The sequence below is a fragment of the Opisthocomus hoazin genome, chromosome 6 (assembly GCF_030867145.1).
Source record: "Opisthocomus hoazin isolate bOpiHoa1 chromosome 6, bOpiHoa1.hap1, whole genome shotgun sequence".
NCBI classification, from domain to species: domain Eukaryota; kingdom Metazoa; phylum Chordata; class Aves; order Opisthocomiformes; family Opisthocomidae; genus Opisthocomus; species Opisthocomus hoazin.
The window spans coordinates 71,596,010-71,616,684 of NC_134419.1; the positions used below are offsets into that span (position 1 = coordinate 71,596,010).

The following is a 20,675-nucleotide window of genomic DNA, read 5'->3' on the forward strand; positions in this document are numbered from 1 at the left end:
GATAAATAACTTTATAATGGCAGACAATTTAGATTAAGAATTAGGAGAATGATCAATTTTGAAAGTCCTTGTCCATACTTTCTATTCTTCTGACATAATCTTCAAGAGGCTGTGAGTTATTTCTTCCATTTCACATCCCTAGAACTGGCTGCTTAATCATCATAGGCTCTTTTATATAGGCTGGCTTCTACAGGAAATACTTACCTCCTGGCTTGCTCTTTTTGTGGCTTATGTTGTCAGCTGGGAAGATGGAAGGGGGAAAAATAAGGAAATCTCAGGGCCACAGGCAACAAGAAGTCACTTAACCCCTCTGTCTTTTTTTATTGCTATGGTAAAATAGTTTCTAAATGTGTTTTGTTCTTCAGTCGTAACAGCTATTGGGAATGGTTTTATTTGGTGTCTCTTTGCAGTTATTAATGACATGATATAAAATGTAGATTTACGTGCCAGTTTAATGAGCTGCGATCAAATTATCCTTTTGTGAGTTTTCAGCAACTGAGTAGGTATGTTTTACAGTTTAATACCTAAGAAAAGGTAGTTGGAAACTGATTTTAGCTCAATAATTTTACAGTTTACTAGCAATGTGTCTGTCTTGCATCCATGTGTACTTTGGGCTACCATATGTTGCATGTTTCTGACAAGTCACAGCAGTGCTGTTTCTGCCAGGCTTCTCCAGACAGTTTCCCCGTGATTGAGTACAGGTGTTCCTGAAGCAACTGATGTAGCTGGAGCACTGAATTCTCACTGGCCATCTCTGGTGGGACAAAGTTGAGATTGAGAGAGAGTTAATCGAAACTCTTAACTTCTTTTTTTTTTTTTTTCCAAAAGTTTGGGCTTTTTTCTTTTGGTTTTGTGTGTGTGCTGAACTCGCACGTGGGAGAGTACAATATACCGCCTGGCACCTGTAACGACAACGTATTTGTGATTTAATTAAGAATAGCAGATAATAGTCTAATAACATTTTCCAGCTGCAGATATTCTGAATAATTGCTATAAAATTACTTCTTAAAACAAGTCCTTAGTTATTGCTGTCTTTAGATTTATAGAGCAAATTATTTGATATGCTTAAAACTCCTAGTGTCGTGTGTTAAGTAAGCCTTAAACCCGTGTCTTCTGTACGTCTATTCCAGGGTCTAATTCTTGGCTTGTACCAGAAACAAAAGGAGCAATTGTGCAAGGTGGATATGGCCATACTAGTGTCTATGATGAACTGACAAAGTCCATTTATGTCCATGGTGGATACAAAGCATTACCTGGCAATAAATATGGATTGGTGGATGATCTTTACAGATATGAAGTTAATACTCGGACGTGGTAAGTGGGATACATAATGTATGAAACGGAGTTATTTGTTAATGAAAAAGAAAATATAAGCATAGAGTAAGGTAGACTAAGGTTCTAATAAAGTCACATAGGTGCTTCCGTATCCTTTGCATGTTGCAGAACAAAATGGAAGAATTGTAGTGAGAGATTAGGCTTCAGCAAGCGAATTAATGGAGCTACATACCAAAGGGATGGCAGGGATGAGGTTTTGCACATGCTCGGCAAATTAAGAAAAAGTTCTCCTGTTCAGACGTAACCACCATGCAGAGATAGTGCATGTGTACTGTTTCCACATGGTATGAATATACTGCTCATGCACATTCAAGTTCATGTTATATAAATAACTAGAGAAATCTAATAAGTGTGGAAGGTTATTTTTCACAAAACTATCAGAAATAACAGAGAAAATTCCTGGTATTCTATAGGGATCCTTAGTTATTAATGTTCTTGATGTTTCTATTTTTTGTCAGTTCCTTGTCCCTCAATTTTATTGTAACTTAAGAATGCTATTTATATGTTATGTGTACAAGGTGACCTTAAATGTTTATTCTTACCTTAGAGGTTATTTGAGATCAAGAACTATTTCTCAGAACACTTTATTCTTGCGATTTAATATTTGTGTTGAGCGCTAATGGCTTAACTTTAAGCACACAAGACTTGCTCTCAGATGTTGGAAATATGTGGGTTTGATTTCACTGAGGCTCTTGATTTTTGCATGCCACTACCTCATGACACTTGGAGACACTATCATAAGAATTTTTGTCCTTTTTAATGTATTTTTTGTTTTGGTTTCGGCTGCCGCCGGCAACAAAAGCGCCACGCGGCCGCCCCTCCCCCCGCCGGCGTGCAGAGGAGAATGGAAAGGAAGAGGCAGAAACTGGTGGGTCGGGATAAGGGCAGTTTAACAGAACAGCAAACAGAGGGAAACAGGAACAACAATGGTACAAATAAGGAGAAAACACAACAACGAACCGCACGACCCAGACAGCTGCTCTCCCGAACAGCACCGGTGCCGCGTCCCCCCAAGCCGCGAGTCCCTTTTCGCCGCGCCCCCCCCCCCCCCCCCCCCCCCCCCACCGGAACCCAGCGTGACGTCACATGGTATGGAATACCGGTCAGCCCCCACCCCCCAGCTGTGCCCCTTCCTGGAGTCCGGTGAAAATTAACCCTGTCCTGGCCAAACCCAGGACATTATCTACCCCTTATTCCATACCATCTACGTCATGCCCAGGTCCCCCATTGTCCAGTTGATCACCACCACTTCTCCTGTCTCCAGATATCATTCCCTTAGTCTATGGATCATCACTCTAAAGTGTCCCTTGAGTTCATTTAATCCATGACTTCAGGCTCCATCTGTTGTAATGGTCTTCCGTGGCAGGAGAGGTGATGTGTGGTGATGGGCGGTCACTTGCCGCATCCGGAGCTCACGGCTGATGTATCTGGTGCGGCCCGTGCCCACAATCTGCAGGAGATGTTGATCTTGATGAAGTTGCTGGATGCCAGTTGTTGAAAAACCAGGTCCAGTTCCATCATTGCTGTGCTCTGCTAGGTTTTCATCGAAAAAGTCCATCCTTCTTTAATCTGGACGATTCTTACTATGCTACTACTGGTACAAAATATAACAATTATAACAGTGATAACAGACAGTGACAGGGTTATTTAACAATTAACTTTATACAATTCATTTATGGACTATTCTTGCCCAAAATTAAATCCCCATGAGGTACACATCGGACTTCCCCATCCTTCCGCATTACCCACCAGGTACACCCAGGTCCTTGAGCAAAAGCAATCCCGCGGACGGGCTTGCCTTTGCCCGAGGTAGGACTAACCCAAACCGTTTTCCCTAACATGTTCCGCATGTGCACTACAGGAACTTTATCCCCTTCCACGGGGCGCCGAGGTTTTGACTGGGCAGGACCAGCCCGGTTGGTGGACCCTCTGGTGTTAACCAACCAGGTGGCCTTTGCTAAATGGGTATCCCAATTTTTGAAAGTCCCACCCCCCATTGCCCTCAAAGTGGTTTTTAGCAGCCCATTGTAACGTTCGATCTTTCCAGAGGCTGGTGCATGGTAGGGGATGTGATACACCCACTCAATACCGTGTTCTTTGGCCCAGGTGTCTATGAGGCTGTTGCGAAAGTGAGTCCCGTTGTCCGACTCAATTCTTTCGGGGGTGCCATGTCGCCACAGGACTTGTTTTTCCAGGCCCAGGATGGTATTCTGGGCGGTGGCATGGGGCACAGGGTAGGTTTCCAACCATCCGGTGGTGGCCTCCACCATTGTGAGCACATAGCGCTTGCCTTGGTGGATTTGTGGCAGTGTGATGTAGTCAATCTGCCAAGCCTTCCCATATTTATATTTTAGCCATCGTCCTCCATACCACTGAGGCTTTACCCGCTTGGCTTGCTTGATTGCAGCGCATGTCTCACATTCATGGATAACCTGTGCAATGGTGTCCATGGTCAAGTCCACCCCTCGGTCACGAGCCCATCGGTATGTCGCGTCTCTTCCTTGGTGGCCCGAGGTGTCATGGGCCCACCGAGCTATAAACAGTTCACCCTTATGTTGCCAGTCCAGATCCACCTGAGCCACTTAAATCTTGGCAGCCTGATCTACCTGGTGGTTGTTTTGATGTTCTTCAGTGGCCCGACTCTTAGGGACGTGGGCGTCCACGTGACGGACTTTTACAGCCAACTGCTCTAGCCGGGCAGCAATATCTTGCCACAATGGGGCAGCCCAGATAGGTTTGCCTCTGCGCTGCCAGTTGTTCTTCTTCCATTGCTGCAGCCACCCCCACAAGGCATTGGCCACCATCCAAGAGTCGGTGTAAAGATAGAGCACTGGCCACTTCTCTCGACTGGCAAAGTCTAAAGCCAGCTGGATGGCTTTCACCTCTGCAAACTGGCTGGACTCACCTTCTCCCTCAGCAGTTTCCGCGACTTGTCGTGTAGGGCTCCATACAGCAGCCTTCCACCTCCGCTGCTTCCCCACAATGCGACAGGACCCATCCGTGAACAGGGCATACTGTTTCTTATCTTCTGGCAACTGGTTATACAGTGGGACCTCTTCAGCACGTGTCACCTCCTCCTCTGGCGATGCTCCAAAATCTTTGCCTTCTGGCCAGTCCATGATTACTTCCAGAATTCCTGGGCGACTGGGGTTTCCCATTCGGGCGCGCTGGGTGATCAGCGCGACCCACTTACTCCACGTAGCATCGGTGGCATGATGCGTAGAGGGGACCCTCTCTTTGAACATCCAGCCCAGGACCGGCAATCGTGGAGCTAGGAGGAGCTGTGCTTCAGTGCCGACCACTTCTGAAGCAGCTCGAACGCCTTCATAGGCTGCCAGAATCTCTTTTTCAGTGAGAGTATAGCGGGCCTCGGATCCTTTGTATCCCCGGCTCCAGAACCCCAGGGGTCGACCTCGAGTCTCCCCTGGTGCTTTCTGCCAGAGACTCCAGGTTGGGCCATTCTCCCCGGCTGCGGTGTAGAGCACGTTTTTAACATCTTGCCCTGACCGGACTGGACCAAGGGCTATGGCATGAACTATCTCCCGTTTAATCTGTTCAAATGCCTGTCGTTGCTCAGGGCCCCATTCAAAATCATTCTTCTTTCGGGTCACGTGGTACAGAGGACTCACAATTTGGCTGTAATTTGGGATGTGCATCCTCCAAAAACCCACAACACCCAGGAAGGTCTGTGCTTCCTTTTTGCTGGTTGGTGGAGACATAGCTGCTATTTTGTTGATGACATCCATTGGGATTTGACGGCGCCCATCCTGCCATTTTATTCCCAAAAACTGGATCTCTTGCGCAGGTCCCTTGACTTCACTTAATGGCTTTCAGAAGGATCTGAACTATTTTCTCCCCTTTCTCAAAAACCTCCTCCGCTGTGTCGCCCTATATAATGATGTCATCGATGTACTGCAGATGTTCTGGAGCTTCACCCTTTTCCAGTGCAGTCTGGATTAGTCCATGGCAAATGGTGGGACTGTGTTTCCACCCCTGGGGCAGTCGATTCCAGGTGTACTGGATGCCCCTCCAGGTGAAAGCAAACTGTGGCCTGCACTCTGCTGCCAAAGGGATGGAGAAGAATGCATTAGCAATGTCAATTGTAGCGTACCACTTGGCTACCTTTGACTCCAGCTGATATTGAAGTTCTAGCATGTCTGACACGGCAGCACTCAGCGGTGGTGTGACTTCATTCAGGCCACGGTAGTCTATTGTCAGTCTCCACTCTCCAGTAGATTTTCTTACTGGCCATATGGGACTATTAAAGGGTGAGCGAGTTTTGGTGATCACTCCTTGACTCTCCAGCTGGCGGATCAGCTGATGAATGGGGAGAAGGGAGTCTTGGTTGGTAAGATACTGTCGCCGGTGCACCGTTGTGGTTGCGATGGGTACCTGTTGTTCTTCAACCCTCAGCAACCCCACAACGGAAGGGTCCTCCGAGAGACCAGGCAAAATGGACAGCTGTTTAATTTCTTCCGTCTCCACAGCAGCTATGCCAAAAGCCCACCGATACCCCCTTGGGTCCTTGAAATACCCTCTCCTAAGATAGTCTATCCCAAGGATGCACGGAGCCTCGGGGCCAGTTACAATGGGGTGCTTCTGCCAGTCCTGCCCAGTGAGGCTCACTTCAGCCTCCAGTACACTCAGCTCTTGGGACCCCCCTGTCACTCCTGAAATGCAAATGGACTCTGACCCTTGGAAATCTGATGGCATTAAAGTACACTGTGTGCCAGTGTCCACTAGAGCTTTATACTCTTGTGGATCTGATGTGCCAGGCCACCGAATCCACACCGTCCAATAAACACAGTTGTCCCTTTCCTCCACCTGGCTGGAGGCAGGGCCCCTCTAATCCTCGTCAGAGAATTTGCTGCTCACCTGCTGTAAAAATGACTTGGAGGTCCCCTCCAGAGGATCGGAATCAAGGTCAAACTGTCTACCTGGTCTGGAGAGCTGGCTTCTGGAAACTGGAGCGGCATTTTTCCTAACAGAGTCCCCTTTTGTGATTGTTTTACCTCGCAACTCACGTACTCGTGCCTCTAGACTTGAGGTGGGTTTTCCATCCCGCTTCCTCATGTCCTCTCCGTGGTCACGCAGGTAAAACCACAGGGTGCCCCATGGTGTGTAGCCTCTGTATTCCCTCTCCTGAGCAGGTAAACGCTTGACCCTAATAGCTGAGACACTGGCCCTTACAGGTGGGGAGTAGGATCTACTCTCTTTCATTTCTCGGACCTCCCGGGCCAGTTTCTCCACAGCTGAGACAAGGGAGGAAGAGAGACTTTCCTCATATTGCCGGAGTCTGACAGCCACCTCATCCACTGTTGGTGCGTCTTTACCTTTCCAGTTTACAACTGCCAGTGAGTTGGCATATGAGGAGGGTGCGCTCCGCACAAACTTCCTCCACATGGATTGTGAGCACTGGAGTTCATCTGGGTCTGTGGGTACCTGCTCATTGTCTGTGTCACAGTAAACCAGCTCCCGCACAGCTAATTCCCTCAAGTACTGAATACCCCTTTCCATATTGGTCCACTTGCCAGGATAGCATACAAAATCGTCACTGAAGGGGTACCTCTCCCTCACACCTGACAGAAGTCTCCTCCAGAGGCTGAGGATTTGTTCTTTTTTCCCAATGGCCTTGTCAATGCCCCCATCCCTGGCCAGGGATCCCAGCTGCTTGGCTTCCTTGCCCTCTAACTCCAAGCTGCTGGCCCCGTTATCCTAGCACCACAGCAGCCAGGTGGCAATGTGCTCGCCTGGGTGGCGGCTGAAATCTTTCCACATGTCTCGCAGCTCGCCCAGGGACAGGGACCGGGTGATGATCTCTGTCTCTATCTCCCGCGATGACCCTGGCTCATCATCATCCCTCCCACAGCGATCTGTTCTCTTTGCGTCTTTCTTTAGTTTTACGGGGGCGACTGCTACTGGCGCAGGTTGGTCATTGGGCTCAGTCACTGTGCCTGTGGCTGGAGCTGGGGCTGGAACAGCTGCTATGCCCGCTGGGGAAATCGAGGCAGACCCTGCAGCTGTGACTGCAGCAGCCGTGGTGCCGGTCGGGGGGGCTGGGACTGCCTGCTGGGCTGGAGGGGCTGCAGGGCCGGCTGGGGGGGCAGCGCCAGCCGCAGTGCCTGCTGCTTCGTTTCCCCCCCTTTCCCCCTTAAGACACTGAACAGTGTTGAACATGGCTCGGTAGGCGTGGGCCAGACCCCAGCACACTGAGGTGATCTGTGTCTCTCTGGAGTTCCCAGGGTGGCAGCACACTTTTTGCAGATACTTTACTAGTTTGTCCGGATCCTGTACTTCCTCAGGGGTGAGTTTAAAAAACAGGTGCCCACTGCCCTAGGTACTTGCCCATGCTGTCCCACACACCCAGCCACTCACAGCTATCCAGCCCCGGGACAGGTCTCTGCATGATGTTCTTAACTACTTGCTTAACCCTAAACAAGACCCAAAACCCATTCAGGAGGCAGAACAAAAGGAGAGTGCTGGCCTGAGCATCCCACGGGTACTCGAAATTCTCAAAAGCCGTTAGGACCAGCCTGAGGGAGACAGGGGGGGCGAAAGAGTGGGGGAAGGTATCCCCTTCGGTTTTCCCCACAGACTGGGTTTGATTATTCACAAATTCTAAGACATAGGACCCAAGGTACGGAAATGACCGCAGTGCCGCATGCAAATACAAGACTAATTTCATGCACATTGACGTTATCATGTCATAAGTCGATATCGTACAGTACAGTAAAATCATAATCCTGATCCTTTTCCCCGTGACGATAAATAGCACCACAGGAAACAAGTACAGCAAGTACGGATTCAAAAACCACAACCATCTGATGAAAGACAGAAACATTTTTACCGGCGACTATTTAACACAGAAAAAATGCGTATAACAAAATTTAACAAAATGTAAGAAAGCAGTTTTAACACCCGCTGCTCAGCCCTGCCGTTATCCCTGCCCCACGTTGGGCGCCAAATTAATGTTTTGGTTTCGGCTGCCACCGGCAACATAAGTGCCACACGGCCACCCCTCCCCCCGCCGGCGTGCAGAGGAGAATGGAAAGGAAGAGGCAGAAACTGGTGGGTCGGGATAAGGGCAGTTTAACAGAACAGCAAACAGAGGGAAACAGGAACAACAACGGTACAAATAAGGAGAAAACACAACAATGAACCGCACGACCCAGACAGCTGCTCTCCCGAACAGCACCGGCGCCGCGGCCCCCCAAGCCGCGAGTCCCTTTTCGCCGCGCCCCCCCCCCCCCCGGAACCCAGCGTGACGTCACATGGTATGGAATACCGGGCTCTGTTTGGCCAGGTGGGGTCAGCCCCCACCCCCCAGCTGTGCCCCTTCCTGGAGTCCGGTGAAAATTAACCCTGTCCTGGCCAAACCCAGGACATTTTTAAATTGGTGGAATTTCAATGCTCTCTTATTATACTCTATTCTTGGGACAAAGTGATATTGCATCCTTTGAAGATCTGTTCAATAATATAATAATAATTATTAGAATATCTTTATTCATAGAAAATCTAATAATGAATGCTTCTATCTACTCTATACTAATGTGGCATTCTCTGCAGCTTATAAAGAACTATTTTATTCGTTTCACGAGTATTACACTGGAAGTCAATTGTACTATGGGACTGAAAACTGGCTGAGAGGATGGGGTAATGACACATAAATAGTAATAAAATCTTTGATTACTGTTTCTGTGACATCTTATACTCAGTATTCAAAGCACTCAGTGAGGCAGTGAGCCTGAACATGCCACTGGCTAAGTGGGATATGAGGAAGAGGTGGAATCACGATGGCTTTCTCATGTCCGTGTGCTTAGCTTTTTCCACACTTGCATTTGGTTGTCTTCACTGTCTCTGTTTTTCCTCTTGCGCTTACTCTCTGTTTCTCTGTCTGATCTGGCTGATGTTGATATGCTTCACTGTCTTGTCATACAAAGCTGATTAATTGTTTTATTCAGCAGCATGTGCGTTTTCATTTCTTCATATCAATTAGGCATAAGCTTTATGTTTCTTGGAACGTGAGGGGGCAATATCTTAATTCCTAGTGGGAACATTCTTTCTAATACATGATGAAGAATTACAGAGTGTGTAATACCTGGGTTCTTTGCATTACTTGCATAGTGCTGCAGTTGACAACTGGGGGGCAAAGTGGTGCTGGGCTTAGTGGCCTGAAACAATGGAATTTCCTGCTGGCTCCTGGATACTTCTATTACCATTATAATATCATGCAGTTAATGGGGACTAATATTTGTGGGTACACATATATGTGCATAAATAATGAATTCAGTGTAAAGTGTGCTGAGACTTTCACATAATTTGCATGGGATTGATGCGTGCTGGAGATTTCTAAAGGTTGCTCTCATCAGTGATGCTAATGAATGATGAAAATCATGGCCAAATTAACAAACTTGGTCTTTATTACACTTCCACTTCTGCTGAATCTTGGGGAAAAGTTACTGTTATCAGGAGGGATGAAACTCAGCACACAATATGTGAAAATTGGGGACACCTCTTCCCTAGACAATGTGGGGACCAGAGCTAGGGCAATGCAGCTGGGCGTGAAGTAGAAAAGCAAGTAGCCCAAAGAAACTGCAGGGATTTCTCCACCTTGGAGAGGAGTGAGTCCTTAGTTTTCCCTGCAAAAACGTGTGGCTCTTTTGGCCTTCAGTGATCAAGACGACGATTTGTAGACAGCTGAAAGGCAGGATAATTGAGATAGAGGCCAGTGTATAGCAATTAATGTAAATGAGGAAGTAGGAACTGTAAAAAAACTGATAAAGAAAAAAGACAGAGAAATCTGTAGTCCGAATGGGTAAGGACAACCTGTTCTTAGTATATGATCATTCTTTCAACTCATAGCAGCAGTATTCCTCCATTACTAGTTGAAAATAATTGTTATAAATAATGTCTAGTTCTATTTCCTTGTCTTTCCTAATTTTGTATGTTGGTAACTGGTGAGTTGAAACCAAATATCATGTTTTTCTGGGTTGGTACCATAAGTATTCTGTGTCAAGCTAATTCCTGGTTAGAAAAACACACTTACATGGTGCTCTAACTTCAGAGTATATTAATTAGAAATACACCACAGAAATGGCAAGTCACTAATCAGGAAAAAAAGGATTAAAAACACAATCACATTGGTGGGTATGCTGGTGGCTTGAAGGAATTATCGCATTTTTAAGTGATAACAACCCCACCCCCCATTTACTTTCATTTAGTTGGTATTTCCTTTGATGTTACTTTCCAGGGGTAGGAGGGAATCTATTTAAATGACGATATGAGAACTTAGGTTTAATGCCTTCCTCTCAGCTTGTTTTAAACATACGATCTCTTATCACTTAAAAAATATCTTGAGTTTATTGATTGATTTACATCATTATGTCAAAACAGTAAGACATACTTTGAACCTTCTTCCCCAAATGCTGTGATGATGTAGAAATATTGAACAAATGTTATCACTGTGATTCAAGAGAGACAGTGTTATTCAATCAGAAGGAAAGATTGTCAAGTCAGTGTGTTCGTTACAGGGAAACGAATGACAAAATAGTTTAATTGTAGGTATGAGCAGTGTGTAGTAACACAGGTGAAAGTGGGACACTAAACTTGAGAACTGTTAGACTACTGAGACAGATAAAAGTTTATTAAGGGAATGCAAACAATATTATGTACTGGTGACCTAATCAGCTCTTCACAAACATGTCTACAGCTGGTCTACTTAAGTAATTCAAGCTGGGAAAACCCACAAATGGTTACTCTGTTCCTTGGTAAGACTTATTTGCTGTGACTGGATGAAGTTGGTATTCTGTTCTCTCTACTAGCCCCACACCTGCCACTTTAAAACGGTAGTATTGATAGCTCTTGGCTACTGTTGGGCCCATATTATTGCTCAAACAAAGCAGACCGCACAGACACAGGCTAAAATGAATGAAGAGAGATGAAAGACTCAATGTGCATGTACTATTTTTTTTTTTTTGGGGGGGGGGGGTATGTGTGTGTTACTGAAATTCTGTATGTTTGAGTCTGCCAGCCTGAATATATTTATGAAGCAGTGCAAATGGTTTTTGTCATAACTAGAATGACTTCTACCATTTCTGTTCCAGATCTGAGTATTCAATTAATAAAAAAGAAAAAATCTTCAATAATTAGGATGGCCTAAAGATACTTTTAGACTTCTAAAGAATTATTTATTGCATTTCTTCAGGAAAATACCAGCATAGCTAAGAATATACAAGGATGGGAATTAATAATATGAATGGGTTTTCATTCAGTTTTGAGTAAAATTTTCCGTATTGTTATTCATTTCTGAAGAAAGTAAACATGATATAATTTAATTCTGTTACCTTATTTTGACAAACTGGATTTTTAATAAAAAAAAAGAATAATGTTTTAAATGAATGCTAAATGTATTTGTTTGAACATGAGAAAATTCATAGTCTCAAAAACAATCAGAATATATTTCATCATATTTACTAATAGCTTTATTTAGTGTTTTCCTTGTATTTTATATTGTTTTCATCTATAAATAGATATATAAATATATATATAGTTTTTCATGTGTTAGTATGTATTAATTTAATCTCATGTTTTGTAGGACTATTTTGAAAGAGAGTGGTTTTGCAAGGTATCTTCATTCAGCTGTCTTAATCAATGGAGCTATGCTCATTTTTGGTGGCAACACTCATAATGATACTTCCCTGAGCAATGGCGCAAAGTGCTTTTCTGCTGACTTTCTTGCGTATGATATAGGTATGTATTGTATTGTATTTTTCTCATTTGAGTTTTAAATATCAGCGTTGCATTCTCAAGTCCAGCTAATGTGATCCTTTAGAGTCTTAATCCCAAACATCTTCAAGTTATTTATAAAATCTATTGTAAAAATAAAACCAGGCTTTTGTTCCATAATAATCTTAAGGATTTGGTTTGTGGGGCAAAGCATAGTAGCTAAAATGATCAATTTTTTAAAAAGTGCCTAATACTGTCTTATAATATGAATAGTGGATATGTTGCTAAATGAATTGCAAGAATTAGTGCATTTTGATGTTCTGAAATTGTGTTGAACAGAGGCCCTAGTGATGACTACCTCCAAGTGTTGATTGATGATTTTTTTTTTTTTTTTTTTTTTTGGTAAGGGATATCTACATAGTACTAATAAAATATGATGCTTGGCTAAAATGAAACAAAAACCAAAAAATTCCCTTCGCTCCCCCAAATTGAAACCAAAACATTTCCCCATAAGTAACACTTGAGAGGTTCCTAAAAAAATCAGGTGTTGCCTTTGTTGGCGTGGCGACCTGGTTCAGGAACGGCACGGCGACCAACCCCAGGCCGCTCGGGCCATCAGCTCGCAGACACCAATGTGGTGGACGGCAAATGGCGTTTATTGACGGGTAGCACAGTATTATATAGCTTAGGTTTACAGCGTCACTTCCGTCTGCTTACACCTATGGGCTAAACGCTACTGGTTATCAGGAGAGGAGGGGGGGGCCTACCTTTCCGTACAGCACGACATCTTCCGACCGCCAGGCCCTAACTATCCACATTTCCCCCCTCCTTATGCTTAACTAAATAGGTTAATATAAAATATAAAAGTGTTAATACTTAACCTTAAGACTTAAACTTAATATCTGGCCAGACTTAACCTTACTTAACCTTAACTACAATTTAAAAAATGTAAATATTAAAATCTTACGATTACAAAGATAAGGTACCTTAGACAAATGCATTTGTAAATTAGCTAAAATACAATCTTAAAAATTCTATTGTTATTCTTATTCTATATTGTACAGTAGTGTTAAAAAGTATATGCTATAAACTTGAATAGAAAACATAAGGCACAGTAAACAGGTAGAAGTTAACTTTTAGGGACGATTGAGGGTAACACTGGGTAGGTACATTTTTAAAGCAGTTGTTGGTGTTCTACGAACATGATGTTAACTTTCTCTAGCCGACTCTTGACGAATGACACGATCTTGTTCAGTATACAGGGTCCAAAAATTAGTGTCATTACGATCATCGCAATCGGCCCTATCAAGGTGGATATCAGGGTGGTTAACCATGGCGAATGGTTAAACCACGACTCAAACCATCCTTGTTGGGCTTCTTTGTCTCTTTTTCTTTTTTCTAGACCTTCTCTAAGTTTGGCCATGGTATCTCTGACTACTCCGGTGTGATCAGCATAAAAACAGCACTCTTCCCCTAATGCAGCGCAGAGGCCTCCCTGTCGCAAGAAAAGAATATCCATTCCCCTCCTATTTTGTAACACAACTTCTGATAGTGAGGAACTTCCAGGCTTGGACAGAACGTTTGCTGACTTGTTATCTTCTTTTGTCGTCAGGGTGTGCGGGTTATGGGGGTGTCCGATGATCCGGTCCTGTGAACAAAAACTCACAGTTTTCATTAGTTTTATTCTGGCTAGTATGGTGCGAACAGCCACCTGGATCGGGGTTAGATGCTCTTCCTTCGCGACATGCTTAATCATGTCTGCGATACACGACCCCGCTGATAGTGATCGCAGGATTTCTTTGGTTGTCGAATTACACTGCTGATGTAAACATTCTGCTACGACTGGGCCTTTTGCCTCCACAGGCAAGGCTGATGAATCGACCGCTGCTTGGAGACGATCCACAAATGTTGTGAAACTCTCACTCTCACTTTGCTTAATTGTGGACCATGGCGATGGTTTGGCAATGACTTTAGAGGCTATGTGAATAGCTTCTCTGGCCGCACGAGTAGTTGTAATGACTTCATGGGCCCGTAGGCCCTGGGCTTGTGCCTGGGGAGTAATCATTGTGGGATCTGTGCCCATTAACCGCTGCAGGCTGGAGCCATGCAGTGGATGGTCTGCCCCAGTTACTTGGGCCAATTGCCTCGCACAGTTGTCCTCCCATTCTTGTTTAAAAACGATCATCCCTGCCCCGTCAAAGATCAATCTACAAGTTTGTTTTATATCGAACGGGAGCATATCGTCTCCCCCGAAGACACCATCTATGAGGGCGGAGACAATGGCAGAATTAAGGCCTTTATCTGCGATTGCCTTAACAATCGCTTGTATATCCTTAGGGTTTATCGGTGTGTGGACCCTCTGTCCCCCGTCCGTCACCCGGACTGGGAACACTAGTGCGGCCGATGGGGTCCAGTCGGCGCACGTAATCTTTATTTTCCTCCAGTCCGTGAGAGGGATTTCTCCCCCTCGCGGTTTCTCTTTAATTTGGATGGGGATATTTTGGCTCTTGACTTTATTTATCTTTGTTTTCTTCTCTTCTAAACTTAAATTAGTTACGAGCCACTCATCCCCGCTAGTGTTTGACTCGGAGTCGGAACTCGACTGACTGGTTACTTCCGGTCTCCAGTACGTTTTTGCCGAGCTCTGGCCCCCTCCCCTATGGGCGGGCTGCTCCTCCCCCCGCCCGGGCCCGCCCCGCCCTCCGCTCGGCGGGGTGCCCACCTCACAGGCGCACCTTTTGAAATGCACGCGCCGGTTGGCTCTCTGCCCCCCGCTGGCCCCCCTTTCCCCTTCTAGGTCGCTCCTACCGCTCCTCTCCCCCCTGTTCTCCTCCGCCTCCCCTTTGTGTGCGCTTGATAACTTTAGCGCTTCCTCCCTGTTATCACCAAAGGAATTTTCATCCCGCCTTTCCCCTTTGTGCTCGGTGCCATCTTGGGGCGCATAGGGCGGTGGTGTGGCCCAGACTTTATTAGACTCTGTTTCTTTCGCGGCACCCCTAGCCTCCTCGGCTAACCCGCCCCAGAAGGATTTAGCTTGTTTCTCTCCCTCTGTAAGCGGATCGGGGTCCGGGAGTTGAGGGGACGTGTCGCCCTCTTGCTGATTTTTAGGCTCAGCAGAACCGTTATCGTCTGGGGGGTGCGAAGTCTGTGTAGCTGCCCCGATTCCCAATTTTGGGGTAGCTAACAAACAGTTCTTTGCCGCCTTCCAGGTCTCCTGCTCTTGTATAGCTTTTTGCAGGGCCTGCACGACTTTCCCCCATGACTTAAGCTTTTTCCCACAACCCGAGGACATCGTTTCCTCGGCTAACGCTTTAGTGCACTTATCCCACACCTCAGGGTGGAGAATATCCACCGGCTGGTCAATGACCCCAATTTGCAAAAGCCTCGCAACTGCGAGCGTAAAATCTTTGGGCTTACAATCAATTCCCCACTGCTTATGTAATTGCAATACGACCTTCACAAGGGCTTCCATCCTCCTTGTTGGTCCGGGAGCGTCCTCCCCGCCGGGCTGGTCCCGCCGCTCCGGCCGCCGTTCACCCGACTCCAGGCGAGTCTTTCCCGGGTTTCGGCACCACTTGTTGCCTTTGTTGGCGTGGCGACCTGGTTCAGGAACGGCACGGCGACCAACCCCAGGCCGCTCGGGCCATCAGCTCGCAGACACCAATGTGGTGGACGGCAAATGGCGTTTATTGACGGGTAGCACAGTATTATATAGCTTAGGTTTACAGCGTCACTTCCGTCTGCTTACACCTATGGGCTAAACGCTACTGGTTATCAGGAGAGGAGGGGGGGGCCTACCTTTCCGTACAGCACGACATCTTCCGACCGCCAGGCCCTAACTATCCACAATCAGGGAGTGGAGAAACTGAGGTAGACAGCAGTCTGAAAGGTGAGTCAGAGGTAGTTGAGTGGTGATGCTCAGGAAACTAAGAATGCTGGAGCTGCCACAAGCTGAAGAGCAATCTGGAAGTGTAGGAACTCCACACCACACCATGAGTGCAGAGAAACAGCCTCTTGGAAGACCGATTGTGGTAGGCACCTGATTGTAGCTTAATAGACACAGCTCGGGGCTGATAGTGGAGATGCATGGATTCTGCTGGGTATCTTCCTCTGACAAGTTGCTCTCCCACTGCTCCGGTCTCTTCCTGTGCATTTCAGATTAGAGTATTGATTAAAAGATTCCTTCCTTCAGGACTGAAATACTCTTACTTGATCAGGGTAACTGCCTCGATACAGGGCTGCTTCACATGGAGCAATACCCCACCCACAGTCCAGCATGAGCAGACTTGCCAAGTGGGAGGAAAATTTTTGGGGATGCTCCCCCACATAGACTGATGGGATGACTGCATTAAATGAATCAGGCCAATAAAAGACTATGGAATACTTTTGCATCGTTGTGTTAAGCATAAACTGTGTTTCCATGGACAGCAGCACAATGAAAATGGCTAAGCTACTTGTGCTTAGTTTCAAGGGACAGAAGATAGTCAGACAAGGATGGTGCTAAACAAAATTTTACATCTGAAGCACCATAGTCTGCTAGTATGCACTATAAATGTCAAAATACATAATTTCTTCCCAGTTACCCAGGTTCCAAAGTAGAATTGAATAGTAACAAAAGAATCCCATAAAACTTTGCTGACAACCAGTTGGGAGGAGGCTAGACTGTCATTCAGGGAGAAAGAGATGACTGGAAATAACGGTTGCCATGAGGTAATGTTTAGTGGAACAACATACACTTAGGAAATGGTAAGAATTTTCTCCTACGAACTGAAGGCACGTTGCTGGAAATGCCAGTGGCTTGTGTCTCATTGAGGAGAGGCATGTGGCTGTGGAAGTGGCCTATGCAGTCCTAATGAAAAGAAGAAACAAGTATCAATGCCATTCTCCAGGCCTAGGATATTTTTGTAGAATTTTGGCAACACACATTTAAGACGAACTCAAGCAGGGCTCTGCGTGGCGTGGGGTATTAGTGCCAACTAAAACAAGAGGACCCTTTAGGAGATAAGAAGAGGATGTGGCATATTTAATTTTGGAAGAGAGTGGTTTAGAGCAAAAAAGATTGTTGTTTATATGATGAGAATACACTTTGGAGGAAAACCATTTCAGGTGAAAGACAGCCTTGAGACAAGACTAGGTGGGTATAAGCTTTCAGTCCAATTCCAACCATTAGTGCTGTACAGTTATGGAGAGGCCTCCCTATAGGATTGTGGAGGCTGTAAATCTAAGGGAATTTAATGACTCTATAATGTGTTTCCTGTCTTGTTTATTGCCACTGTTGTTCTTACCATAAATAGTTTTTCCTTTCCCTAATGTTTATGTCTGTATTTTATGCATAGGGTGCAAATATAAACAAACAGGTCATATTTGGGCCAAAAACCATGGCCACTTGTCCTAGGAACTGAAAATTGGGAAACGTGTCAGAGCAGTCCGGGCGATGGACTCGTGGATGATCCTGTTGAGAATAGCTTGTGAATAGTGCCTGGACCTATTTTTGGCAAGTGTTTATCATCTGAATACAGTGGTAGAAGAGGGTGAGAAATGATCCTTTTGATAGGGGTAGCTGATGGCTCTTTATGGCCTTGTGTGTGGATATCAAATGTTCTGCATTTGGTCTCATAAGAAAATAATTGGTAATTTAAGTACATGGAACATATATGTGCTATTTCCTGCCAGTTTCACTGAGCATGCGAATAAAGCCTTTTCAGAACGGCTGAATTTTTTTGACTGTATACCGGGATTACGTGTTCTGTAGCTTCTTGTAGGCATCTGATGGTGTGAGCTATTGATTTTGTTCTCATTTCTGTTTACATTTGGTTTTCATTTTTAATAAAACAGAGTTCCCTCCTCATTTTAGAGGATAATACTGCTTATTGTCTACATCTATTTGTAGAATGTGTACTTGCGAATCAATAGTATGAGTCCCAGGATCTGAATAACTTTCTGTAACTTTGACTGTCCTGCACCCAGAGATTTTTATCCATGAATATGTACACTTTTTTAACATGGAACTATATTTTGGTTTTTCTAGTTGATTACAATATTTAATATGTTATTCATATTTTCCTTGCAAGTCACATTCTCCATGGGTTATCAAATTGGTGAAGTACAAAGGAAACAGATCTAGTAATTAATCTTAAAAAAAAAATCTATGAAGACTGATTTGATACAAACTTTATCTTGTGTATTGTTCATTTTGCCAAATTAAAAACACAGTCTCACCGCATGTATTAGATATAGATATATTTTTTCAGAAAATAGTAAATACTTTTTACTAAGAATTGGATGATTACGGAATGGGTATATTTGAGATTTTCATTTACCTTGTGTTATGAGTTTTTGAACAATTCTTAGAAGACAAAATATACGATTCTATCAGTCTCATATTTCCTATATACCTTGCAAGTGCTGGAGTGTTATGCCCTGTCTTGTAAAAAATGGGTGCTGTCTGGAAACCAGCTGAATCCTAGAGATAGAGCCTATACTATTTATGTTCAAGTTGGGCTAGAGAGTACTTCTGATTATATCTCTTATTCTATGTGGCATAGTCTTATGGCTAGACGGCTTCAGCTTTTTATTATCCATGACAGTGCTTGCTCTTTTTCATATTAATGTGAAATAACTATTGGGAGGGGGTTGGGGGAGGGGGAATTCACCTCAGGTCAGTTTAGCTGTCTAAAATGTTGGTTTCTAATACAGTTAGGTAATCTGGACTTCTTCACTAGTCAACGGGGGGAAAGAGCAATTTATTTTACCGAGCTTAAGACGGAGTTGATTTCATTTTCTTCTTTCCTGCAATCAGTCATTGGTCTCTAGGTACTGAACTTAGTCTACATGTATAAGTTTTAGATAGTTAAATGTAACTGTCATGAGCCAAGAGCTCAATTCAGTCATTTAAAATGCTTACTGCATCTGAATATATTTGTTACAGCTGAAGACTGAGAGATCTGAAGATGTTATAAAAACTGTTATGATGCCCCAATTTTCGTAATTTTATATTGTTTGATGTATTTACTTAAATAGCAGTAAATGCACTTATATGATGAGAAGTCTGCTGCATTAAATGAGCTCTAGAAACCCGGCCTTTTGTCCTCCTCTGATATTTTTACCACCAGATTGGCCACCAAGTTGCTCTGGCATCTCCTTAAAGACCCACAAATGGTTATCCTCATAGAGGTGAGGTATTTTCTAACTGTGCTGTTAGTGTTTACATCATGCTGAAAGAGGAACCTTGGCAATGGGGACAGGGTTGTCATTCGGCTCAGTCGTAGATGCTCTGGGTGACTTGCAGTTTCCTAACTGATGTTGGTTACGGCTTTTCTTTATCTGTTGTTTATTGAAGTACTGTAGTTACTGTTCAGTACGTAAATAGAAGCTGGAAGGCCTAAAGTGGTAAGATCCTGCCTGTTATAGTCTTAACTGTAAGTGTTCGAACTAGGATGTTTATTCAATTCTTCTTCTGTTCTGTTTTGAACAATACTTAGTTACAGTTAATACAAACTAAGATGTGTGTGTCTGAAAATGTGGCTACATACTTTTAATTAATGAATAGGGATTTGTTTTTCAAGATAAAATATTATCTTGTTCTTGAGTCTTTGCTGTCTAATTGAGAAACTATATGTTAGGAGCTATACTCCGAGTTCTCCCAATTCCTTCTTTATAGCATATAAACATTTGATGCCTTTAGGAGATGGAGACATGATAGAAAGAAAGTAGATAATCACCCATGACTTTAAATTCTACAAAGTGCTTAGACCCTACAGAGATTAGTTTAAATAAATGTGTGCTAGAACTAGAGGGGAAATGTGACATGCATCAGTATTGATGTTTTGCTTATGTTTTCTTCTTTGTACAAAGTTTGACATTAGTTCAGCCTGTTTTTTTTTTTCTTCAGGAACAAAATCACCCAAGTCAGCTACCGTTGGCTGCAAGTTCACCACTGTCTTTTCTGCCTACATAGCGGTAGGGTGGTTCAACCAGGCTAGTGTGTTGAGGAGGAGTTTTTCTGAATACTTGATTACTTTAATTATATACATTGTATAAAGAATAGAATACACTTCAGAGAGGAAGACATGGTGATCTGTGTACCGTACAAAGTTCTATTCCAACTCCTGCTCCAAACAAAGTGTAATTGTTTTGCAGAAGTTAGTCTTATGCGTACGCGTCTCAGTAACTGGGCTGAATTCTGTGAAATAAGGCTAGTGATATAAGGAACATTTCATGCAAAGTGGTTCTTAATTTTTTAAACATTTATAAACAAGATGAAACCACTTCATGAAGACATCTCATGCTTTGACTGTGACTAAGGACTATTTGGTGCAAGTTAGGAAAATTTGAGGACATACTTTCACATACATTTACATGAATTCGACCAAAAATAGTGTACTCGAATCAGCCATCAGATGGGCTCCAGTGTAATCAAAATGAGCTAAAACCGATTATGAATTCTTCTTGCTGCTATTGGCCTGCTGGTATTGCAATAATCATGGAAAGCCCTCCCAGAGAAAATAGAATCTGTGGTATTGTCCTGAAAGTTACCAGAAGTTACACTGTGAATATTCAGTCACACTTCATCTTTTGGACTATACCAACAACCAGCTTTCTGGAATAAGATTGTG

At 44.2% G+C, this 20,675-nt stretch overlaps 1 protein-coding gene across 8 annotated transcripts in view; it reads left to right on the forward strand.

Moving 5' to 3' along the window:
- The window catches only part of ATRNL1 (attractin like 1), a 585,672-nt gene that overhangs the window by 124,378 nt on the left and 440,619 nt on the right, over nucleotides 1-20,675 (forward strand). For all 8 annotated transcript variants that reach the window (XR_012764307.1, XR_012764308.1, XM_075423811.1 and 5 more), the window contains exons 9-10: nucleotides 1,131-1,314; nucleotides 11,930-12,084. Coding sequence is in view for 6 of the 8 variants with exons in the window: in XM_075423811.1 (XP_075279926.1) it covers nucleotides 1,131-1,314; nucleotides 11,930-12,084 (339 nt within the window). In the remaining 2 variants the exon portion in view is untranslated. The remainder of the gene's footprint in view (nucleotides 1-1,130; nucleotides 1,315-11,929; nucleotides 12,085-20,675) is intronic.